At 37.9% G+C, this 26,891-nt stretch overlaps 1 protein-coding gene across 4 annotated transcripts in view; it reads right to left on the bottom strand.

Moving 5' to 3' along the window:
• Positions 1-26,891, bottom strand: part of ROBO1 (roundabout guidance receptor 1) — a 680,447-nt gene that overhangs the window by 233,379 nt on the left and 420,177 nt on the right. For all 4 annotated transcript variants that reach the window (XM_058043544.1, XM_058043535.1, XM_058043553.1 and 1 more), the window contains one exon: positions 18,345-18,671. In XM_058043544.1, the coding sequence (XP_057899527.1) occupies positions 18,345-18,671 (327 nt within the window). The remainder of the gene's footprint in view (positions 1-18,344; positions 18,672-26,891) is intronic.

The following is a 26,891-nucleotide window of genomic DNA, read 5'->3' as shown; positions in this document are numbered from 1 at the left end:
AAAATTGACTACAACACAAGTATAAATCCAATGGAGTACATGGTGTGATTCTTGGGGTGTCCTGTGCAGGGCCAGGATCTGGATTTTATGGATCCTTGTGGATCCCTTTAAGCTCAGGATATCCTATGATTCTATGCAACTCTTGACAGCAAGATGAGATTCCCACTTTCATCTGCTTCTTCACCCTCCTTTACCAGGAGCTCTCCTCCCTGAAAAATACCTGATAAAAACATTAGGCTAAGTATCAGCTAGCACATAGACTTTTCCTAACTACGTTGTGTCAAAACAATTCTGCACAGTTTACATAGCATAATTCAACTAAGATTTTCTCAAAACAGGTTGCCTTATGCCTTGTTTATACTTTTGTCTTGATGGTGGCACACATGCAGTCAGGCTGCCTCCAAGCAGGGATGCAATAATGGTAGGGAAGGATAAAGGCAAAGAGCTGGGACCAAAACCTCTTAACTTGGCTAAGCAGTAACCAGAAGAGCACATCTGACCTAATTTAGTAAAAAATGCAGTTCATGTCACATCAGCAGCTCCCCAACTCTGTGGGGCTGCACATCCAGAGGAAAGGGATGAGGTTATCTGCAGTCCCCCCTTTCTGAGCCACACAGTAACCAGAGCAATTGCAGGATGGGGATAATGCAGCCTAATACTTCAGCAGCTGCAATCCAGAGAAGTGAACTCCACAGTACTGGAATTGCTTGTGCACTCAAAATAGCCTGTGCTGGCTGTGCATTTCTACATGTAAGAAATCCCTTTGTTTTTTTATTCTTTGAGAAGACTTACAAAGAAAGAGTAAGTATTTGAAAAGGAACAGCCTGCTTCTGCTGCTGTTCTTTTTTGAGCCTATATAAACTCTCAAATATTTAATCACCTGTTATATCTTGCAGCTATTAGATAGATTACACCAGGTTTGAGTTTATGTGTTGTGATTGAGATATAGCAAACCAGAGCAGCTACATCCAATCCCTTTACTGGTAAGTTTTCTTTGCAGGCTTAACAAAGTACACAGACATCCAGGCTGAGCTCTCTCACATAAAACTGATAATAAAATAAACCTGTCCAAACTATAGTCAGGTTATTTATTTTAGAGGGAGACAAAATAATTCCCATTAACATCTCCTCTATCTTCTTGCCATTCATGACAATGTGCATGCACACAAACTGCACAGAGGATTGCTGATCGTGCCACACACGGAGCGAGTTGTGGCACAGCCCCACGGGACTGGCACAGAAGGGTGGTTTAGTCTGCATCTGAACTGAAAATCCTTGAGACCCAAGCAGTAAAACAGCTCTGGACCATGTCTGGGAGTCAGCTCAGACTGCCAGCTGAGGTGGGAAGCACAACAGGCTGCAACCTGGTGGGAAGAAACCACAGGACAAAGCCCAAGCTCAATATCCAAAGGCTGGAACTGCTACCTCTGCTTGGGAACATGTTTGCAATGGCACCTTAAAAGTACAACCCCACCACACCCTGCAGCTTGTTCAACCCTCCCTACCCTCTCTTTCAACATGTTCACTCCTAGAGTAGGCTATCAGCTCTATTTGATCCTGGGAATGCTGGATTTCATTCTATGGTCAGTACAGAAAAGGGTGAAAACCAAGCAAGTTTTCTTAATGACTTCTTGACTTGCTCAATATTTATACCTATAAACTGAAAGGTGGCAGTGAGGGCTTGAAATATTAATTAATACTCTTCCAGGAAGAAAAATAAAAACAAAACTAAAAATTAATCAGAATAAAATTACTGAATTTATATTTTCTTACTGAAGAATTTTCTTACAGATAAGAAAGAATTAACTGTCACATATCATAATATGAACACATTGAAGTAAATATAAATAAGCCAAACCAATGACATTATAATCAGAATAGGAATGGTGACTTTTTTCCTTGTAATATGCAACTTCTGAAACTCTGGGAAAGGTTATATACCATATTTTTGCAAAAATTCATACAGGAAATTAAGTATTTTCTCCTGTCGCCCAGTGTAACATGGGCTGAACAAAAATTTGTATTTGTAAGTGGTTTATACTTTTGTCTATTTCTTTGAAATAATCATTCTACATTTTTACTAAAAATTAACATATTTTTAAAGAATCTCATTTAATTAGCAGAAAATGTAAGGAAATCTCGCACTGCATTTACTAGAACTTTCATTTTCTCCCACATAACTGTGTGCACAAAACGAAAAATCCACTCAGAGAAATCTGAAAGAGTACAACTCTAGAAAGACCTGCTGGATCAATCTTGACTTTATTAGTGCATCTCTTGATTTCTCCCACAAGAAAAAGTGGTGAAGTTATGAGGACTAGCCAAGAGAGTCTCTTTACTGCATCAGATTTATGACAAGCTGAAATCTATTACTTTCCCTTATAAACCCAGGCATAGTTTGGGACTGACATTATTTTGAATTCTTTCCATATGATTAAAAGCTGACAGATTTTGAGGAGGGGGACCTGGATGATGCTTTCTCCAGAGAAACCTTCCAAGCTTGGTGATTCTGAGGCCGCTAAAGATACATCTCTGAACACATTATTAGAAGTACTTCTAGAAGTACTATTCTTAATAAACAAACCTTGCTGCAAAAGACCTTCATGCACACTTGAAAACAGATTATTCAATGAAGTTCAAAGGCTATAAACATGCAAGGCCACCAATCACACCAATTCAAATCAATCATCTTCTCATCTTCTACTGTCTGTAGAGACAGTGCACAACCAACACCTCAGTGGGAGCACTTGCTTGATTCAAATATAAAACAAACTAAACTGAAATTTGCACTAGTGGTGCACAAATCAAAGAGCAGACCAGTGCTGACCACTCTGAAAACACAAACTGCAAAGTATCTAGGATGTTTGTACTACCTAAAATGGAAAATATCTCCATTATTTAGCTTGTTAAATGCTGACTGATGTGATCAAAAATTACACTGAGCTTGCCAAAGTCAAGTAAGCAAGGTGAGTAACTGAGCATTGTCCTTCCAGCAGGTGTTATCTGGTGCTTCAGGAAAATGTCAACATCCCACCTAACAGAGATGGTTACAGCCCACCTGGAGTAACAAACAGCCCAGAGATCTGAAACAACACTGCCTCTGTAATCAGTATTATCCTAATGACTTAGGCTATGAATGTGCAGAAGTTTGATTGAACTTTGCTGTAGACACAGCCTTCCTCCTCAAGTAATTTATTTTTCTTTTGCAAATATTCCATATCAAACCAAGATACACTTTGTAGACTTTGTGCCAGTCTATTCATACGGGCTAATTTAATGTAGATCACTTCACGGAGAGATAAACCCCAGCTGGGGGAACAAAAATATGTAAAGAAAGAAAAATAGCAAATAGAAGTGAACCTTAAGGACAGACAAGTTTCTCAAGATAACTAGGTCTTCAAAAGACAAATGAAAAATAGTGGTAATAATAGAGATTAACAGCTCCTTTACTGGAAGTATGCCCAAGGCTGAGGTAAAAGCTAAGCACAGGATTCCATGAATAAAAGCCAAATATTCTCCCCTTCATTAAAATAAATTAAAATCTGTTCACATTATAGTTTCCCATTTTTAACTAAAGAGGAAAAAACCCCAGGCTATTTCTGTATCCTGCTTACCAGAAAACGATTAAATAAATGAGAAGTTACTGGATTTAAAATTAACTTTCTCTCCACTTAGTAATAGAAAAGCATGTTTGTATCATCTAATGACTAAACACAAATCAGTTTTGTCCTCATGTACAGTCTTTTGCAAACCACTTTGAACTAGAATCCAGGTATTTTGAACAGCAAGATTCCCTGCCTCCTTAAATTTATCATAACATCTATGCTGAAATGGCAGCTAAAGGAGAATTCACATTACACTCCCTCCAAAATCTTCCAGTGCATTACGAGCACTCGATGCAGAGCTGCAGGGATTTGGCCTCTGCTGCACTAATGAACAAGTTTAGGTGCCCACAGTCACACCATAAAGCCAACTTTCCCCAGGACATACACACTACGTCCCACAGAGACTTTTATTGGCTAACAAGTCTTATTTCACACCACCACTAATCCTTTCCCCTGAACGAAGCTGCAAGAGAAACAGTAATTCTCTACCCAGGAACCTTTTATTATGAATTAGCTCCAAATTATCAGGACTATTATTTTTCTAAACAAAATGGCAAAGCATGATCCAAAAGCATTTGTGTAACTTGACCATCCTAACAACCAGCACTGAAATTGTATGCTAAACAATATTTAGAAAAAAATTTACTACATTACCAAAAGAAACCATCCTACCTTATATTCCATGGCTGTCACAAAGAAACAATTACCTTCCCATCACCATAAAGCTGCTTCTCCCCACTGCCACAAAGCACAGCATCTGCCAGCATTCACTTTATTTCAATCCATAAAAAGGGAGAGAGCTTTCAGACAGTACTTTCCAACATATTTTGAATAAAATTCTCTTTCATAAAGAGTGCTTCTCTCCCTCTAATGAGCCCTAGTGCAGCACTATTCCTTCCCAAGTCTTGTTGTAGAGGCTCTCTTATTTCCACACACATCCTGAAGTTCCTCAAGAAGGTGAAATCTGTACCATTTCCCAATCAAAGCCTTAAAAATAAAGCTGCAAAGCCCACCATAACTTTTTATAGTGGCCATATTACTTCTTTTATAGATGATACAGTAAATCTAAGATAGCAAAAAAAAAAATGCACAGGCCCATAAAAGACCTTTATTGCATGCAGTAATTGAAAATGTATTTTGTATTTTATTTTTTAAGGTAGAATTTCTCTGTGTGTTAAATTAACAGAGTTTTGAACAGGACGCCTGAATAAATTTCTGCAGAATTTTTATTTAAAGTAAGATATGCACAAAACTTACATAATGCACATACATATGCTTAATTAAACATAATGCACATACATATGCTTAATTAAACAATTTAAATCATAATGCTAGTATGCATTTAATTTAGAAGACCAAAAGTATGTTATATAAAAAGTTAAAATTTTATTACCTCAAGCAATTGGATCTACATGAACTCTGACATATCTTAGTGTTCCATGCAGTTGTTTCCCTCATAATTAAAAAAAGCAATGCCATGTGTTCCCAAGTGTCACAGTCTCCTAGACTTATAGGAGAGCCTACCTGTGAATTTTCATTTCCACCACACACATATATTTCAGATTCAGTTTCAACTCATCAACTAGAAGAATGTCCAATACATCCATAGTGGGAACAATTAGATGCAAATAATCATCAGGCATTAGGCACACTAAGCCATGTATCTCAACAAATCATCTTAGCCAAACTAATACCCTCCAAGGGAAGTAATTATTATCTCTCCAAATCATTTACATAGACAGACAGAAGCACAAATAATTAAAAGTCAAGACTCAAGAGATCATTACTCTTAACATACCCTCCTGTGCTTTAGGTCTCAGCCAGTGTTGAACTTAGAGCCAACACTTCACATCGTCAGGAACAATAACCTGTTCACTTTCAGAGGGGCAGGAGTCACCAAAAATTTTAAAAAATATAAATCCTTGGAAATAACACATGCACAGAATTTTACCTAGCTTGGACGGACCCATTAGAAAGAGTTTCCTTGGTTTCTTCTAGGTAACAATCCTATTTCCAGGCCTGCCCTGTTAGTGGCCTTTCCTTCCCTCCCTAAACCCTCTGGGCAGCTTCAGGAGCCTTTGTTCCCAAGTTAAGCCCCTGCAGCTGCCCCAGCCCTACACTCCAAAGAACACCAAAACCCTGAGATCCAGAGGAGAAGACATAAGGTGGCTGATTAAGGACTAAAACTGCAGGTACAACAAATAGCATTGTCAGAAAACAGCCACAGTTTTAAGGGCCCCCAGAAAAAGGGGGAGAGAGGAGAAATGTGAGAAGGGATGAAGCCCTGAGGGACTGGCGCCTTCAGTCACTGGGCAAGACTCTTCATTTTCTTACAAGATCCCAGCTTGATATGATGAAGCTGAGTGCCCACAGGCTGAAGAATAAAAAAAACTTTACCTGCCTTGTGCTGTGCACACATCAAGAGAATTTTAAACAAAATCTGCTGAGCAAGACTGGTGCACAACCAGCTCCTTTCAACTGTTTCCTGCTCTTTTGGTGGTCTATGGCTTTTACAAGATGCCATCAAGATGAATTACAGACAGAGACAGTAACTAAAGTCTGGTGAATAGTTAATGCCTTTGGATGCAGACCACAGACCAATTCAAACTTTCTGCTCTCCTCTTTAACTCTAAAGATACCACACAGAGCTTCATGCAGTCTTGTGTATCAGTTCATTTCAATATACGAATACCTCAAGGAAACATTTAAAAAAAAACTGAACAAATACAAATGCCAAAACTTTAAAATACACATTTCTTCATTTCAGTATGATATGACCAAAGGAAATAAAATTCCCAGTGAAAGAAAAGCTTATTTAAAGCTACTGCTTTTCCAACAACACTTCTCAAGTTCTCTTCTGCCTCTTGTGCTTTGCTTGAATTCAGTAAAGAATAACAGTATTTCTTCAAGACATTAATGTTTCTTAGGAAGCCTGAGTAGTCTGAACAGCAAACTGCACACTTACTTTCTCATCCTGTGGCTTCCCTTACTGTACTCTTAATTGAAAAATAAATAACAGTACTGAAATAAACTCTGGTGCTGATTTAACTTCCCAGAGCAGTATGAAAGCTTAAGTACAGGAAAATAAGCAGGGTTGTACCTACTGATTTACTTCATAGGCACAGAATTGCTTATACTTGTTTCAAGCTGTAGCTGTGGTCAGGGTAGTACACATATATATAGTTTAATGGAGAGAATCCCTGCATCTACAGTCACGGAATTACAGTCCTCGTTGGCATTTCTATGCTGTAGGAGTTGACTTGTAGCCTCAGGTTAACTCTAAACATTTGCATTAATAAAACTACACTAGGTTGAGCAGAAGTCTCATGTATCCCAAGCTTTTGAAATCCGGAATAATCTGTGCAACTTTTCTGAGCCTGTTCCAACTTTCCAATGTCCTTTTTTGAGCACAAGTGGATTCAGTAACCATCTCACTGGTGAGTCACCTGTACTTTATCTCTGTACTTGTATTTCACAGCTCAATTAACAATCTTCTTAGACTATCTAAAGTGATTCCAGGCCCTGTTAAGCATCACTCCCTTAACAGACTACGGTCCCATAATGCAAAACTTCTGAAAATATACCTTTCATGTTCAGACATATGATGTGGCATTTCAATGCAAGCATATACTTGCCAGGCCATTCAGTTCAATTATGGAGAGTGGACTTAGCTTTACCACTACTGGTTTTATCAAGGTTTTTTATCTTGTTTATCTTACTTGTCTTATGTGCAAATCCTGCAAATTGTGACTGATGATGATTGGGTAAATGCATTTTGAATTATTCACATCTACTCTTTCCACCTCTATCTACCAACCCAGTGGGTCTGTGTATGTGTTTAGGGGAAAGGGTCACTGCTTGACTCTTTCCACAAAGCAGTCAGATAATTTGAAGAAAAGTAAGTCAATTTTTTACCATTAGTTTACACTGCACTTCTATGGATAAGCTCTACTCACGCTCATCTAATCCCCTAGGAAGACTGGTTTAAATCAGGTTTCTTTTTGTCATAATTGAAGTCAGGAAAAAATTAAGCTTACTTTCTTCTTTCCAGTAACAAAATATTTAAATGATGACAGCACACTGAAGGAGCAAAACCAGGGACTGTAACTGCTAATTACTGCTCCCATTCTCTACCCTCCCAACTTTGAAGCTCTGCATCTATTCCATGACATAGAGCAGAAATATGCATGAGTTGCAATTCTCCCTCTACAACAGGGATAACTAATTGACAGCCTGAAGGCTGAATCCAGCTCTGCAAGATGGTTTTTCCTGGATCCCACGATGGCCTAGAGCAAAGACTGCACATCGTGTACTGTGCTAAACAATTTGCTTAGCCCACAGGAGAGCGGGAAGGAGAGAAAGGGAGTGAGGAGAAGCGGGGTGTGGGAGGAACAAAAGAACGTGGGCGATGTCTGAGGGGCTGGAATGGAAGTGTAACAGTCCCAGCACTTCCCCACATTCCCAAGCTGCCTGTCCAGAGAGCAGCTGGTGTGGGGCAGAGCTGGAGCCAGCTGGGGCCTTCACAGCATCTGCCCCAAACTGGGCTAAGCCAGAGGAGGCACCACAGCCACACAAGGTTCTCGAGCTCACACACCACCTGTGATGAGCTTTTCAGAGAGAGTTTCTCCAGACCAGTAGGTAATATAATATAAATAACATAATCAGGGTAATATAAACAACAGGTAATATAGGTAATATAATATAAATAACAATCAGGGAGCTCACACACCTTTTGTGATGAGATTTTTAGAGATAGTTTTGCCAGACCTACTAACATAATCAGAGAAGATCATGAGTAAATAGGTGCCCCAAAAACCACTACAACAAACAGGGCAGCACCAGTCCTGCATGGGGACTACAGTCTTTCCTACAGGACATCACACTGCCAGAGCAGATAGTCTGGAAGTTCCTGGCCTGCACACAAATCTTCACATCATCTATCACAGAACCACAGAATAAACTAGGCTGGAAAAGCCCTCTGAGATCATCAAGTCCAACCTCTGATCTAACATTATGTTATCAGCTAAACCATGGCACTGAGTGCCTCACTGAGTCCATGTAAGAAAGCAAAGGGTCTGAATTTTAATTTTGACACCATTCCTGAGCATGAGTGAAACTAAAATCAACAACTCTCATCTGCTTCTGCAGGAGCAGTCCTAAGCCCAGCAGGAACACAATAAACTGAAAGAAGAAAAGCAAGTGTCCCTGTTTCCAGCATCTTTTACAGCACCTATCTATTTCATTTTTTGGCCTCTGCTGTCTGGGCAGCAGAGGGTTAAAGACTCAACCATCTTGATATATTCATCTGAGCAATGAGCAGCTGGCAAGGAAGAAAACAAAAAAATAGGAGCCCCATTGCCATAGAGAATCAGCAATACAGGCTCTAGAGGAATAAATCCAGGAAAATGGAAAATTACAAGTTAGAGAACTCATTTTTTATCCCAGTACAACCCAAAAGGGGTAATTTTTGGAACATTTCAAAGGGTTTCCAAAGTTATTTGCAGTTAGTGCTAAAAATTGCTATGAAACATTTCAATTAGTCCTTAAAACAGAGCAATGAAGAGCAGTCTTGTGAGGAACAAACAGAACTACAAGAGAGTTCCCAATCTCTCCAGAGCTGACAGATTTTTTGTGACTGTCTGAAATGAAGATTTAATTTCTTCCTGCCCCAGTTTTTGTGTCTAGAAAACAGCAACAGCAAGACCACCTTCATTCCCAAATATGGGGACATTTAAATATTATAAAATACCTTCAAGAACTTCTTTTGAAACACCTACTTATAAATAGAGGAGAGAGGACTTTTCATGGTATTCTTGCAAAAGGAAAACAATGCTAAGGTGCTGGATTAGAAGTATCCCTTGATTCTCTTTCTTCTGTATAAACACAAAACTTTACTAAAGTGAAATAACCTTTATGATTTTGTTTTCTACTTTGGGAAAATATTGTGACTATTTTTGGGTGTAAAAACCTAATTACTTCAATTACCATGTTAAAAATGAAATAATTTGCAATGCTTACCATCACACCTTTTATTAATATCAAAGGATTGGTTCATCCCATTCAGAGTGAAAATCTCATTTATGGAGATTTTTATTATATTTTACTAGCCAATTCCATGATGTTTTAAATATTTCAGTGGTTGCTTCTTCAGTAATTATTACTACAAGTCTAATACATTTTATTTTGTGAAGAAACTTCGCTATCATATGAAGTATCTTGCCAAAAATGCTGCTTGATGCCTACTTATGAAAAGACAAACCTTTACACTGGATTTTATGTTCATTCAGAAAGTGAAACATAGCTAAGTTTTTATATATTTTTGAGGAAAACTTAATCTATTAAGAAACCAAAATAGCTATTACAAAGACCAGTCTAAAAGACACCACTTTAAAAAAAATCTCAGCGAATTTACTTTATCAGCAGAGCCTTTTCTGTTTTAAAACCACATCACACACTACACCAAAGAACTAATTCCACTAATAAAACTGGAGCCATACAAATTCTCTTCAGATAAAGATGTCTAGAAGAGAGACTTGCTAGTGTCTGATGAAAAATTTAAGAACAGCATGGCATTCAAGGAATCTGCTTAATTATTGCCATCTTACTCTTGCAGGATTTTTTGTCTAAGTATTCTCTGTACTTTCAGGTGAAAAAAATCCTTCATTTATTTTAACATCAGAGAAAAGCCTTCAGGTTTTTTACAAAACAATCTATCAGAAGTATTATTGTTGAGTAAGGATAAGTCATTGAGCTAAAAACCAGACTTTTAACACTAACAGTTTCTGCCAGGAAAGCATTTACTAACAGGAATTGAGGAACAAAAGCAACCAAAAATGCCTTTGCATCTGGAAATGGTTACCAAAATGGCAACTATGTATAAAGTAGCCCAATCACATAACCCTAAGACTCTCTTTTTTTCTTTTAAAAGCAAGTGTTACAAAAAATATTTGACACACTTCCCCCTTTTTTTCCTTAAGCTCAAATATTTTAAACTTATAAATTAATTGAAAACTAACAAACAAGATTTTTGTGTGTGTTTTTTTCCCTCCACCTTATTGTGACCTTTTGGAATTGAATTATACAGCATGTGTGTATAGGTAAAAAAATTAAATTTCAGTCTAGCCAGCTCTAACACCCAGCTCCTCTCCCCAGCCAATTTTGATAGCACGGAAGCACAAAGAAGCCCAGTTTAGAGAGTCCACATGTGTTTAATCTTTGATTAATTGAACAAAAACCAAGCGCCTCCAGACATATTTCTTTTAATCACAGGAAAGATATCTTTTCAGTCGCTTTGCTCGCAGGAGAGAGTCAGCAGATGTGTGCCTGGTCTAAAGGGAATTTCTGCTTCTCTGGAGAGCACAGTTTAAATAGGAGAGGAACAGACATATGCTGACTCTGCACTGCTGAGCAGATGACGTAGAGAAGCATCCACCACCTCAGGGAGTGGAATGGGGCAGTTTTCAAATTAAATTTCTTTCAAATTCAAAGCCATCAGCTGAAATCAATTTACATACAGGATGCAAGTCAAGTCAGACAGTTCTCATCAAAACAGCTCACAGACACAAAGATGCAAATCTGTCTTTGTCAGCAGTATGATCTCAAACACAGGTTTTAACCTTATGACAGTAAAAAGGAAAAATAAAAATTAATTTCTTCAAAATTTTAAACAAGACTGATTTTTGTTTTCTGGGGAATGATAACTCAAATTAATATTTCATTAATATGGACTATTTGCCGAATATTCTCAATTCATATACAAAATGTATTGGCACAACACATATTTATTTCCAAATATTAAATCAGAAGCAAGTCTTTAAGAACTTCAGAAAAAATTTTTTTAAAGTGTCATACCGGGGAAAAAAGCATCAGAACAACCAATGGACTAGTCAGCATTTCACTTGTCTGACTTTATACTTCTGCCTACAGGCATACGTCCTGTATCATCAGCTAGGAAATGGAAACTCTTACAAAAATAGAAATGATCTTCACTTCATCTAGTTCTACCAAGATGTCTTGGGGGAGGAAGAGGAGGGGAGGAGGTGGGGGAAGAAAGATCAAGAGTCTAAAGCAGAAATTGGGAGAAAATGTACTAGACACCTCTTAGATGAAAACACCATATAAAGACTCCCTTGGAGCAGAGGAAGCTCACAACCAGAAAAGAAGAGCAGACAGCCAATGGTCGCAGTTAATTTGATAACTTGCATTAAGGAGCTCCCTCTGAACTCTGCTCAATCCTTCCAAGCCCAGAGGCGCACACACAGAGGCTGGAAATGCCATGGGAAGGGAGGAAAAACAAGCATCAGACACTGAAATCAAGCATCATACACTGTGGTATCAAAATGGCTTTTCCCTTCTTCAAGCAATTAGGACATCTGCCTTTATTTGCATTTACATTCAATGTTAAGACTCCAAATTGTTTTCCACAGGCTTCTGAATATCAAAACTAAGGAGAGCTTTGGTATCAATTCACTATGTTAGCTGGATTCAGGAAAAACACTTAAATACTTGTATCAGGCTCATGCTTGATATAGTAGGAGCCTTCAACCTGAATAATTTCAATCTCATTTTTTTTTCTTTGAAACCAACAACTTGATGACAAAATGTGCAAACCAAAGCTTCCACTCATTTGAAGAGCCAGATTCCCCAGTTTTGGTTCAAGGTTTCAGATAATCTTTTACCCATCAGAGCTGCCATTCCACAAGAAGACTGGCACCACATTGTTTGATTTATGAACTCACTGAGCTGCACAGCAATTTCTGGCAAGACTATAAAACATCTAATTTTGCTTAATCATCCATCCCAGCATGGCTGCTCTAACATCCTAAATTACTCATCAGCTTAAGAATAATCTGTTTATTCACAGTATCAGAACCCATCAAGAACTGTACTCCAACTTCCTCTGTTCTGCATAGTTTCTGGGAAAATACAGACATGTAAGAACAGTTTTCAGGCCAATTGTGCATTATTTTGCCCTGATCTTGGCAGGAGTAAATAACTGTATTAAATAGGAATCTTTTATTTATGTGCTTTGTTTTCACAGTGGTTGAAAGTCTCATGTAATAGCATCCATGAAAAATTTTCGGTTTTTAAGTTTCATTGTAATCCGTTGACAGTAACACTCACCTGTGAACTGTTTTGATACAGAATTAGCTATAATGCTCAAATATGTTGACACACATCTGCAATCAAAGTCTCTTAGTCTGCTTCCAAAATCCAGTGCATCTTAGCACTTCAGGTGTACTATGGAAGAGGCTTCCAAACATCCCAACAGAACAACCAAAACCCTAAAATACAAATCTCATGGTCTTTAAGACTTAAGAACTAACCTTACAAACTTCCCAATACATACAAGTTGCATTTTAGATAATAAACATGGAAATTTCCTTTAATAATAGACTTAGACATAATAAAATGAAGTTCTGCCATACCAAACTTAGAAGTAGAAGGATATTTAAGCCATAGCTTTTCCAGTCAAGCCTCACTGTTTTAGTTTTCTGTTTCTAGACTGTTTTATGGTTGTTGTTGTTTTCAAAACCTTAAGAGTTTTGTTTTTCTTAAATCTGTACATAAGTTTATTCCTTAATGCATACATTAACCTTATAACCACTTCTACAGCATGCACAGCCAGTAATTCTATTATTTTATCATTTATTTCATGAGTGCAGACAGAAGACTCAAAGAAGACAGACCTTTTTTGTGATACCTGAAAACCAACCACACACTTGAAACAAAGCCCTGACTTTTGTGAGACTTTGCCAAATCAAACTGTAAACACCATAAACAGCACATGGGTGCCTCAAATGATGGAAGTTCTGATAAGTATCCAAAATCTTTTATTCGTTGTCATGGAGCTGAAGAAGGGAGTTATTTGTCCCACTCTTTTAACGTGCCAATGATTACACATAAGGTCCATTTATACAAACATTGTTTGAATTTTGACAATACTGCATGATTTGCAGGTAATACTACAATCAATAACTCAGGAAGGCTGTATATTGCCTAAAATCAATGCAAAGTGAGAAAGGGTTTTGCAGCTAATTGAGCAGCTCATATTCTGCATAACAGGAAAATGAACTACAGGGAAGTTATCACTGATCTTCAGACTCTATAATATTAGAATTGTAACAAAGCATTTTTAGAACTAGAGCCATCATCTAGTATGCACTGGAAATTATGTTATGATGATGAAAAAGTTACACATGAAAGAACCATGCCAAATACCTTGCTAATAAATATACCCCTTCTCTAAAAACTCGCTCTGACAAAGCAATGTGTGAGGGGAAAGAACTTGTGGCAAAAGAGAAGTTTGTCTCAGAGAAATATGATTTGAAAAACAGATTTGCAGAGTCCCTGACTAGCAAATATAAACAACTTGATTTCTATTTGTTTTTTTCTTAACAGCCTGAAAAATCTTTAGAGTGAAGAGAGGAAGATGAATATACCCTTGCAGCTATTGTTGCCACTCTCAAAACGAGCAGGCTTCTACAAAATTGTCACGTAACAGACATCCATAAGATCCACGGATACAACTTTCCTCAAAATGGAATAATGTTAAAAATAATTGAAATTGAAACAAACTATCACACACCAGTAACTGAATTTGGTCTTAATCAGGTGGATCCATTCACCAGACAATCCTGAGAGATTCAAGCATGTGAAGCAGCTTGCAGCCACTTTCCAGTCTGCTAATGCACTTTTTCAAAACTGCTTCTATTTCCCTACTCTGAAAAACGACTTTGTTTTCCAACTGTTTGTGTGATAGCCAAAACAGTCTTCAGCCTTTACTCTGAGGATGAAGTATGATTCCACTTTCTTCTGCCACCTGTAAAAGCTGACATTTATAGAGAGAATTACCCAGCTTCATTTTGACAAGGACATGCCCTTTCCCCGTTCCTCAGGACCTTTCACCACCCGAGAACGTGTCACTGGTAGGCAGTAATCCAAAACCCGTTACATTCCTCCAAAACAAAACATGGAGCTAATTTAAGGAGGTCTCCAGTGATCAAAAGGCCGAGTTCAGGAAGTCAGGGAGAGGGAGGGAAGCAGACTTGGAGCAGTCTCAGTCTGGAGGATGCCTCCAGCCTGATTATCCCATTGCTCAGCCCTTCTGGGCTGCGCTGCAGAGACTGAATGCTTCTGCAAATCAGCTCTGAACACATACAGCCAGTCTTCATTTCAAACAGTTGTGGAAATGGGATTTTAAATACAGAGGAAGCCAGTCAACTAAAAAAAAAATAATTCCCCCAGTTAGACAGGATCACTTCTTTGACTGACTTGTGATTCACATTTTATGCAAATTTATCTCCTTCCCATTTATCACAGATCTAAATTACAAAGAAAATGTCAGGTAATACTAAATTACAAAGCTTCTTTGCACAGAGCTCTGCAACAGAGAGTAGTTTTACTCATCTCCAAAGTGTCTGAAAGATTTTGATTCCTGAAATATCAAGTGGCTGGCTAAAGAACATGTTTGGTAGATTTAGGATACCACTCTTCACCAGCCAGAGGATCACCTTATTTTTAAGGATTTTTAGGGGATGGGACATGGTTTCAAAGAAATAACCAAAGAAACTTAAGCAAATACAGATGTACAAATATTTTATATAAAATAAAATATGATAATGGAGAAGATATAACAAATCCTGAATGCTGTGATTAGACACAAAACACCTTCAAACATTCTGGAAGGGTCACAAGAGCCACAGATTGAATGAGAGGCTTATTTAATTCAATTTGCTGATAACAAATGTTATTTAGGTCATGTTCAATGGTATTAATTCAGGACTAACACTATCATTACTTAGATATATATCAGTGGAAGAAAATGCAGCATCCTCTGGATTAAATGACATGCAAATGTCAGTCAAGTCACCAAGGAGAGGCTGATGACTAGAAAGTGACAAAGCAGATGGAAAACCATCTTCAATTCTGATTTAAGTCACTACTCCCCTGTGGTAATCAAATCTAAAGCTGCTTTGAAAGTTCTTAAAATACACAGGTATTTAAAAAAAGATAAAACAGCTTTTAATACAGTGCAATCTTCTGAAATCTGTAGCTTTGAAATCCCCAGACATTTCCTTCTTTGCAACTGTGGAATCTAAGAACAGTGTGCTTAAGGAATATGTCCACCTGACGACACAGGCAACAAATTCTCTTTGTGGATTAATCCCAAAAGATGAGCACAGGAACTGCTTAAAAAGTTGAAAAATAATTGCATGAAGGCATAACAGACATGAAAACTTACTTTAGTATTAACCTGAATCTAAAGTAAAGTGTAAAACATCCATTGGAAAGCGAAAGAACTTTGTCTAACAATGTGTTACTATGTGAGATGATGGAAGAAAAGTGATAAATTTCTTATCATATTGTAAAACAAACTGGTGCAGACATGAGCTGCCTCTTCCAGTCAAGAGTTTGCAGGTAAACTGCAGAACATGATACTGTTTCCTGTTTCACAAAAGGTTTCTGGTTAAAATTGTAGCATCAAAGCATATAATGAGTACTCTTAATCATCTTCTGTACTGTGGAAAGAAGAAACCAAACAAAGGCAATTTGACTCTGCAAACAGAAAAAATTAAACCAGAACGTAAGGATTTCTAAACAAGCAACTGTGTATGACTAGAGGCATACAAATGTAAATGCTCTGGGGCTCAGCACAGGTGTACTGAGAACCAAACAGAGCAGTTTGCTGATTTGCAGCAATCTGCCGTGAACGCAGCTCCAGTTCATAACGATGACAGCATTACACCTACAACGCAGAGCTTTTTAATTTAATGCAAATTTATTCCACCAGCCTTCAACTCTTGCCTTGTTCCTCACCTCTTCCGTGCTATTTAAAGTGGTTTGGTGCTATTGCACTGTCACATCACTACCTTTCTACTAAAATAATAACCTTTACTGTAAAAGTTCTTTGTCTACGATGTCCTGGTATGCAACTGAAACTGTATATCATTATACCTACAAATCCTATTTCCAAATATAGATTGTGGGTTTTTGGTTTTTTTTACATGTTGTTGGTGGTTTCCAAGGGCAAGTGAGTTCCACTTTGAGGAGTATTAACAATTTAATGCTACATTATTGTTAAATGGTGTACATTTACACACTTTAAAGAATTTTTTTATCTCACTAGTTGGCTGAAGCTCTTAAAAAATGTGTGGCAATATCAATATTTTGCATTCAGACCCTGTTGGTAAGACTCTATACTATAATCACATGAAAACTATTTGATCCAGGGGTGACAAACACATTTAATAGCTACGTTCCAGCTGAATTGATGCATGCACAGTGCATCCATCACTGAATTCCACCTCACATTTCTGGGTTCTGATGAGAAGTGTGGAAGCACTACGTGCACTTCAACATCACTTCAAGGTACACCACAAATGAAAATAGCGTGAAACAAGCAAAGAACATTAAAAACCTTCTAAGAGCCAGCATGAAGTGCTATAAATGAAACAGCAATTAGATAAAAATCAAGATCTCAACCATTAATGCCCACTCAAAATTACACTTACAAGATACCAGATACGGCATTTGGGAGTAACGAGTATGATTCAAACAGTTTACACATTTACTGGATAAGCATACTTCCAGCTACGCAGACACTGATTACTTTTATCACTAAAGTGGTTAACAAGGAAACAGCATGATCTTAATCACGTATATCTATGCTGTTGTATGTGAAGCTTGAGATCTTTCTGGTGTAGTTACAAAAGTTCTTGGGATTGTCTTGAACGTGACAGACCAGACAGAGGGCTCAAGCAAATCCACAAATTCATAATCTATTTCCTTAGCCTGCTGTGAGACTTATGAAAATCTACAAACCCTTCTTCTAAAACTATACACAACGGTAGCACTTAACCTATCTAAGAGATAGGAGCCTCTTCAGAGCTCCTTAACAACATGAATCATTCAGTCAACAGAGATCAGTGTTTCCAGAGTGACTCACCCAGTTCTGTGCTGCTCTTCAACAGGATACCAGGTGAATTGCTACACATCACAAAGGAAGCCTATAAAAGCCACTTCAAAATAGATATCTAACTTTGAATTGCAAGGCTTCCTCTCTTACTTTATTAACCTCCAAAATGGATTTTTTTTGACCTAGATTTGGCCCTCCATACGAATGCTTAAACCACTTTAATGTACACTCTCTTCCTCTGCAACAAGTAGAGTTTAAAGGATATACAGGAAGAGATAAGCATTACAAAGTGATGTGAACATACTTGACTGCTCCTTCCGTTGGCCACTACTTAAAACCAGAGAGATAACTGTGAGCCAGTTCTTTTAGAGAGCAAAAAAAAATTTAATTTTCAAAAAAAAATTAATTTTGTCTTCCTAAATCTGCCATTTCTCTTTCCATTGCTTATTTGTGCAACAACTACCCTGTTAGATCAAATCCTGGCTATCCTGCCTCCTGTTACATACTGTAAATTGCATGATTATCCAGAGAGGATAAAACATGTGTAAATTGAAACTAATACACAAACTCTTACAAACATAAAGCAATCATAATTTCACGGAAGCATAAAAGTAGCAAGAACGCACAAAATCATCTGAATTTCTCCAATGACATGATACATCTCCTGATTCCCCTTCTATTTTCCTGTCTCTGTATAAATAATAATTAACCGTGTAATTCCTTCATTGCTTTCAAGTCACTGCCTCACACTTATTTCTATCTTCAAAAAACATCAAAGCAAGCGGCTGTTACCGAAGGGGGGAGGAGGGAGATGCACTTACTTGCCACCTCCAGCGATGCATTATGACTCACAGCCTCCCCCAGGTAATTCCTGGCCACACACACATAGACCCCTTCGTCCGGCCGGCTCTTGCGCCCGTGCACGATGCGCAGGAAGAACAAAGATCCGCTGGGCAGCAGCATGCGGTGGGAGCGCGGGTCATCCTTGTCCGTCTCCACCCGCTCACCCCCCTTGTACCACTCGATGGTGGGCGTGGGCCTTCCCTCGGCCTTGCAGTTCAGGGTGGCTGGCTCTCCTTTGGAAACAATCAAGTCCGAGGGGTGTTCCACGATGCGAGGCGGGAAATCCTCCTGTCGAAGACGGGAACCTGCAAGGTAAAAAAAGCAAAGTTTTCTTAGGAAATCACTGCCAGGTACAGTCACGGTATTTTGCAAAACAGCTAGTTAACCATCACCTCGAAGCACAGCATTTGACAAGAGCAGCTATTAACATCCTAAAGTACACAAAAGAAAACCTTCGCCATGCGCAAGGTTCTCCCAAGTGAGTATGTTCAAAAGCATTTTTTCAAGAGGGGACCTAATACCAGAGGACAACCAGATTCCTAAATCACATCCATCTTCACATGGATCTATTCATGTACATAAATTTATACATACATGCATATGCACGCCTAGAACTACAAAAACTAGTCCTGCAGACATCAGACCACCTCAACCAGCAGAACTGGTACTTCTAATCCATAACCCATAGCCAACCTCATGCAACCTTCTGGAAGGGCCATTAATTCATGCAATGTCTACAGAGTAACTCTAATATTTCCACTGCTCACAGAGTTGCTTTATTTCACTTGTACTATCATATCTTATAAGTTCCGTGTTAAGTAGTGCCATAGAAATATAATTCATGGAGGGCCTGAATGCTTCCTATGCCTTGTGCACTGGGGAAAATTTTTACTTGATAAAATTCTAGATGTCTCCAATCTAGAAAAAACTGTGAGGCAAGAGTATCCATAAAAGAAAAAGTTACAAGCAAATAAGATACTCTCCTAGACAAGGTACTTCTAAACAAGATGCTCTTCTAGAAAAGCATTCAATTTCAGGCTATTTAAAAATTCAAGCTGATAATTCACACTATTTAAAAATTCAACCTGCATAAAGAAAAAAATAAAACCAGAAAAGACAAAAAAAAAAAACCTCAAACAAAAACACAAAACAAATGAAAAAACCTAAAAAAAAGCCCCAAAACCCAAAAAACCCCAAACAAACAACCCCAGTAATAGTCTGCATAGATACATACCACAGATAAATACGATAAGCTACCAGGTACCAAAGAATTCCAAATTTGGAACAAACACCTATCAAAACTTTCAAGGTTTTTAAATGTTGACTCAATTTCCAATTATTGTTTTCCTTATTTTCGTCTTTCTTGAAGCACAACTTTGCCATGGATAAAAATTAATCTCTTGGGTCACTAATTCCCGATTATTAAAATCTCAGATGCCAAGATTCTTTATTAACATTAATAACATGAGGTTTGAACAGCTGCGAAGCACCAGAAACACAAGATCTATTCACTGCAGGTTAATAGACCATAAACTGATGTGGAAACAGGGAAAGGAGACAAGAAGAGGAGAGGTCCAAGAATTGCTGTATTAAATATATGCTAAATATGTGATACAGGCATATATATTTTGATCTATGTTTATAAAATAAAACTATCCTAAAATGTACAATTTTCATTTTATTTCACACTTTCTTCACCTCAAGATAATTAAATGTTCAACTAATCAGCTAGCACTACCACACACTCAAAAATCTGTCAGTATTGCCAGACTACACTGAAATACATTTGCATTCTGTATGTAGCAAAACAGGGTAGTTTTACATGAACATTACTGATCATTAAATTGATCCCAAAACATTTCAAACAACAATACACATCCTCTTCTGATAAGGTTTGGGTAGAACAAACAGAAGCCAGGGAGCTTCCAAACCCTTCTGCTGGCCCAAGCAGCCCAAGCCTGCACATCACACCAAAGACAAATTTTAAGCAGCACCTCCAGGAGGTTTGGCACAGGCCAAACCCAGAGAAAGGAGCACAAGAAAACTGTGCCAACCAGCACTGTTTTTTGCAGCAGCTAAAAATGCCTCTAATAGACTTCTGTGCTCCCTGAGAGCACATCTCAGTCACTGCAAAGTTGCATCTGTGTCTACTCATCCCAAACTTTTACACAGCTCTTTTGAAAAGCCCCTCATTGAATACTTCTGCCCTCACAAGTGTGTTGGCCAATTTCAAATCCCTCTTTCCAAGGTAAAAATGCCTAGAGAGGGATAAAAAACCTTATTTTGTTTATATTTTTACTCACTTCCTATGTAATGCCCAAGGAAAGGCGTTGAAACAAAGGATTACAGAGCTAAAATCAATTGCTCTTAAGATGCTCTGGAAAAATGAAAAGCCAATTTCAATGTAAGATGTTTAAAAGGCAGTTAAGAAGCCTTTTAAAAACCAAAGTTTTGACATATGCCAGTATGTACTGTGTTTGTATTTTCACAGGCAATTCTAGCTAGCCAGCACACAATTCAGTACAAGCCTCCTATTGTTTCTGTCAGCCTGGCCCAGACCACAAATAAATGAAATACCATTTTCAGATATATTGTATGCAAGCTTTCCACACTGACATTTAACTGGCTGTACGTGTACTTCAAGCACTGCACAGAATGAAAGCATAAAGACTGACCTCTAAACTTTCTTGAAAACTGAGACTCCAAACCCTAGGCAGGGAAAAAAATCCTTCAGGATCATCCAGGAATGCTCATATATATTTTTATCTTTGCTGGATAATATTGGAGAGGATAAATAACAGAAATGTCTATTAATTTATTTCTTTTTTTAATCTTAGCATTTTGTAAAGTTACATTCCTCTAGCAAATTTCATAGCACTGCTTAGATCAGACAGGGATAAAAGTTGCATGATTAGTTGACTGGCACATACTGAGCAGTAAGCACAGATTTAGTGACAACTGCCTGAGGGGTATGATGGCCTTGACAACCAAGTTATAATCTTTCTACATATCTACACTTTTTCTTTTTGTTTCATCTTCCTTTTCTTTCAGCTAGTTATTTAAGCTGCATTTACGTTTTATTGAGAAGAAGCAGCTTCAATTATCAACATAAATCTTAAGAGTGGGCACCAATCCCATAATTTTCCTGTCAAAAACCCTTCCCAGAAGATGTTTGATAAAAAAAAGAAAAATGAAGAAACTCCAAAAGCTGAGCACCTTATTCATACTGGATCTGCCATGAAATACACAACAGAGCTGCTGTTTCTTTTCCCCAAAGATGACAGCACTAGGAACTAACCAACTTGTGTTCTTGCTTTTATTATGATTCAAGTCTTTCATAAAAAGTCAATTGGATACCACCAATTAAAGTACCCCATACTAATTATTTCATGCTGCTGCTTAAAAGAACAATTATATGAAACCATGTTTCCAGTTTCTGGAAACTGTTGTGCTGCGCCACAACAATTTTTACAAGAATTCAAACAATGACATAAACAGATGTGAAGGTTCAAAGAAAACTTGCATTAGATAAATGACAAACTTGTAGAAGCTAAGATTTGCCTTTATTCCCTTCAAATATCCTGTTGGTAGCATATTAAAACAAAAGTTATTGATAAACAGCAGGGAGTGCATTTAAATATGACAGCTGCTGATATCAGGGGTTCAAACACTGCCTACCCCTTGTGTACAAACAAATTCTCCTTTGGAGAAAAACAAAGAAATTTGTGCTATTGGCACAAAGTGCATCAGTCAATCTAAACCTGAGCTCAGATGGATTTGGAAAACCTCATCTCCCAAGATCTATATATCTAAATAGTAATTTTTCGTAAGCATTATAAAATACTGTGTGACAGACTGTATCCTTAGCCAAATTCCTAAGGGCCAGTATACTCCTGGCCCTGTTTCTTTTCCATTCCACAAAAACTGCATTTAACATTGATTTTCAGAGCACAAGAACCTTGGTCTTTTTTTCTCATTACTGAAACCCTATGTAAGATCTGAGAAACTGATTGAAAACTTAATTGCTATCAAATTTATTAGGAAAATGCTAACAAACAAAACCAAAAAGTTAAAAAGCAGAGTTAGGAGATCCTTGGAAACAATTATACTTCATCAGATCATGAGAGCTCCACCAATTCCCCAGTGTTTCCAATAGTAACTTAACCTCTTTCAGAAAGATTTTCAGAAAGAGGAGGGGAGTATCTTTGTGGTTTTATGTAAGTTGATTGGAAAGATGCTCCATAAGTCTCTCGCTCTGGTGCTTAGAAATCTTTCCCTAATCCTCAGGTTAAATGTACCCCCAAATAGTAAATACCTTGTTCTTCTTGTGCTGGAGGTGCCCTATAATTCAAATCTCTCCACAAACTTCTTGGACTTTTATGCCTTTGACATACAAATTGCAACCTCTTCCTTTTTTACCAGCCTCTTGGATTCTGTGTTGTTGCTGCTCTTAGAAGTCATAAAACTAATTTCATCTGGTTTTCCCCTCATAAGATTTGTTCACCTTTTCCTTGACTCAAATTCTAGTTTATCCTTTTTGAAGATGGAAGATCCAAACCATTCACACTCCAGAGGCAAGCAGACTCAGGACTATTTCAAGCACACACTGCAAAACAATATCACATCATGCTACAGGGCAAAAAGAACTAAAGGATAAATCAAAGTATTTTTCTAAAAATGGCTTTTCTGCCCCTATACCTGCAGCTAACCTAACCTACTGAGTTTGCTTTGTTGCACACACAACAAATAATCTTCAAGGAAAAACAACAGAACTAGGAAGATCCACTGAGATTTTGTCCCATTCGTTTTCTTTCTCTCAACTTCTCCATTCTTTTAATATTCCTACTCTTTGTATACTACCCTTGTGCAGCTTCAATAAAACACCTGATTTCCTGAGCTTTGTAGCCTACAAGAACTGCATACTGAAAAGCAATTATTTTGACATTTCCAGGTTTATAGTCATCCTTCCATAACCAAAGATGTGAAGTAATTAATAAAGATAGTGATGCTGTGCCTATCTGGATTATCCCAATATAGTTAGAACAGAAATTTCATTGTCTAATTCTACTTTTCTATAAAGCAAAAGAGTAAAAACTGCATTTAACTGATATTTCTGAAACACTGATTGGAGAATAGCACTGGTATCACTTTGGACTAAGGAAGTGTGACTTTGACACAGAGTTTTATTTACAGAAGCTGTTCATTTCTATCACCTGAACACTAAACATACATTCCAGAAAAACAAAGTTACGCTTTTCACCTAAATCCTCCCATTACTTTGCACAGTCATAGCTCCTTTAAAAAGATGCCATCTTTATGAACAAGAATGTTCCCCTGCAAGTGAGGGAGTATTTGTACACTAAGGAGGAAAAGGCATAGCTGGAATGCTACAGCACTGTCACAGCAGCTGATTAATGCCCACCCGGGACTGCAGGTTTATTGAAATGCATTTCAAGACATGGTAAATGGTTCCAAACACTCATCTGGGAATAGGTCCAGTTCTTTTCAATAGATACCATAAAATGTGACAAGCAGGGCTCTCACTTTGGATCAGCAGAACCTGCAGCTATCCTATGTCTTCCCAATGAAGAGAAATGCTCTATTTCTTTCTCTGAGAACACAGTGGAAAACAGGTGAGAAAGATGTAAATAAAAAGCCCTGAACACTACCTGATCACTCCCACCACAAAATCAGTGATGTTCCCTGAAAAAGAAGTTGTTCTTATTTCAGTTTACATCACCATGTCAAGGAATCCTTTTGTTTCCCTCCTCTAATCGCTATTGAAATTTCATTGATTGATGAAATTATTAACAGATTTTTATTTTAATTATTTCTCCTGCTAAGGGATATCTTTGGTGTAAGCAAAATAATTTGCTTTAAAAACAAAATCTGATTACAAAATGTGGGCCCATGGCTTTTAAAATAAATCTGTAGACATCCACAAAACATTTTTTCCCACTCAAAAGACAGCAACAAAAAACACTTCAAGGTTAAGACACCATGAATTACAATTGCATTTCTGTCATAGCTACCACACTATCAGGAGATGTCAGAAACCAGTAATTTATTGTACACTTATGGGGAAAAAAAACTAGGGTAATGACAGAGTGCCTGGAGTTTTAAGCCACGTCTGTCTGTCTCTTTGAAATAAGAGATTAAATGGGAGCTGTACTAAAAATGCCTCAAATCCAGACTGATCTCGTGCCTGGCTCTTACACTGGGAGATGTAACCCAAACACTGGAAGCTACAGACATTCAATTTACACAATATTCATGACCTGGTCAACGGAACAGGAGTTAGTTGAAGTATTGTGGCAAAAAGCTAAATAAGTAAAGGAGAAAAATAATTTTTAAAAAGTTTACTATCATGGGTGTAAATGGTTTGCTTCTGTTCTTTATTCAGCCGTACATCTGGACATATTCAATTAGAGCAGAAAAAGCCATGAGTTCTAGGCAAAAAAATATTCTGGAAAGCTGTACATTATCTTATAGTTATTTAAATACTCTGCCTGGTGGGAATGGGAAAAAAAAAAGCTGGCAAATACTGCATTGCTCAGATATTAACACTGAGTCTCCATTTTAGCTTCTAAAGACATATTTCCCAGGAGATGCTAAGAAAGACTTGCTCTCTGAAATAATCACTTTTAACAAAGAAGCCCAAAGTGGCAACAGTAAGAGTCATGCTTTAAACCAAAATTAAATTCAACTCTTCCAAATTGCTCTTGAGCAAACCACCTATTTTCAAGAGACTCAGCTTTACACTCAGTCTTTGCTACATGAACACATGCTACTGCTTTGTGCAGCAGTTAGCATAAATAAGTCCTGACCTGGTTATTCATTAAATTAGCTAGAATATAAATTTAAAATACTAATATTTATATTGCACCATGTAAGAGGCTGACATTTACATAAAACCCCAGGCAATAGCTAATGTTCCCAGGGTAAGAAACTGGTCAGTTTTATTTTTTCTTTCCCTGGGTTGTGCTTCCTGGTAAGATATTTATCTCATCTGATTTTGGTGGATACTGTAATAGTCTGAGATGTCAGTATCTAGGGCACTCACTTTTAGAAACTAAAATTCCAACAAAAGTAACAACATCCCACACCAAACTGTTAAGCTGGGAATAGTATTTTCCCTTAAGGGAAACATTAATGAAATTACAGAAATACTTTCATTAATAATGCAAAATCACCTATGACCCAGTCAGCAACTCCACTATACTCAAAAACAAAAAACAAGCACAATGGTAATAAAGTCTATTTCATTATTTCTTTTTGTCTTTGAAAGGGCTGGAATAATGCTGGGAGGTATTTTCTACACTGGGATGGAGAAGTGCACCAGGACAAGAGTGAGACTGGCTGAGCTGTATCTGAAGGCAAGCTCCTCTTTGGAGATTTGGGTGTGACAAGCTGGCAGTGACCACCCCAACGTGCAGGGTGAGGGAAGCAGAGGGGTCGGGCAGGTACACAAAGAAAGTGACCGTGGGAGATGCACAGGCCCTGGGATGGCTGCCAAGAACACGGGGAAAAGAAGTGGCAAAGGATTATGGAAAGGATGCAAAGGTTAAGTAGAGCTGAAGTAAAGAGCAACTGGAAGACAACTAGGGAAACACATTAACTATATTAAGGTAACAGGATTTGATGAAAATTATGGATTAGTCTGTGGACAACAGAGCTAAAAAGATACTGAAAATGATCACTGGTTAAGCACAGGAGTGGGGACACAGTGGGAGGATCTTGTACAGCTCAGAGCAATCCCTCCTGCCCTGTCCTCCTCCTCCTCCCTCCCTGGCAGATGTCATTCCCTACAAAGGCAGGCCTGACAGCTCTGATGGGCTGTCAGCAGCTTGAGAAGAAAAGCCAGAGTAAATGGAGAGTGTGGTTGCTGTGAGCCACATCACAACTGCCACTTCCAGGGCTTGATTTTCTATTGAGCAGGGAGGGAGGAAGGATTAGGAAACACAGAAGAGATAGTCAGGCTCTTCTCCATCCTCCATCCTTGTCCTGGATCATGTTTCATCTCAGACTGAAGTGTGTCTCATTGCCTGTGAACCACTGGTTTGCCACCTGGGACAGGAAAACAGAACTTGGAGAGAAACAATGGGAGTGCACCAAAACCAAAGGAGGACTCGTAGCTACACTGATGAGACCAAATGAACTTCCAACTGAGTGGCAATGCCTAGGAACCAAAATTACGTAGATACATTATATAAACTATAGTACACTAATATAGTTATATATTTTATGTATTTTCTTCATATATGTGTTGATAAATCAGGTATCAGACATACTGATGCAGGAAATTTTTACCTCACCTATAGGTTTGTCTCTAATCAGTGTCAAAGATTTCACCTATTTGTGGCACAATTACAGCACATTAGGCTATTTTATTCCAAAGCTTAATCTACAAAGACTTATCATTAAAAATCTAACATGATCATCTTTGGATGATCAAATTCATTCAAAAAATAGATCTAAATATATTCATTGTTTTGGGGTTATTCGTTTTTAAAATCACAAAAACA

This window comes from Melospiza georgiana, chromosome 2 (assembly GCF_028018845.1).
Source record: "Melospiza georgiana isolate bMelGeo1 chromosome 2, bMelGeo1.pri, whole genome shotgun sequence".
NCBI lineage: Eukaryota > Metazoa > Chordata > Aves > Passeriformes > Passerellidae > Melospiza > Melospiza georgiana.
The sequence above is the reverse complement of the archived record's forward strand: the minus strand, read 5'-3'. Positions and strand labels throughout refer to the sequence as shown.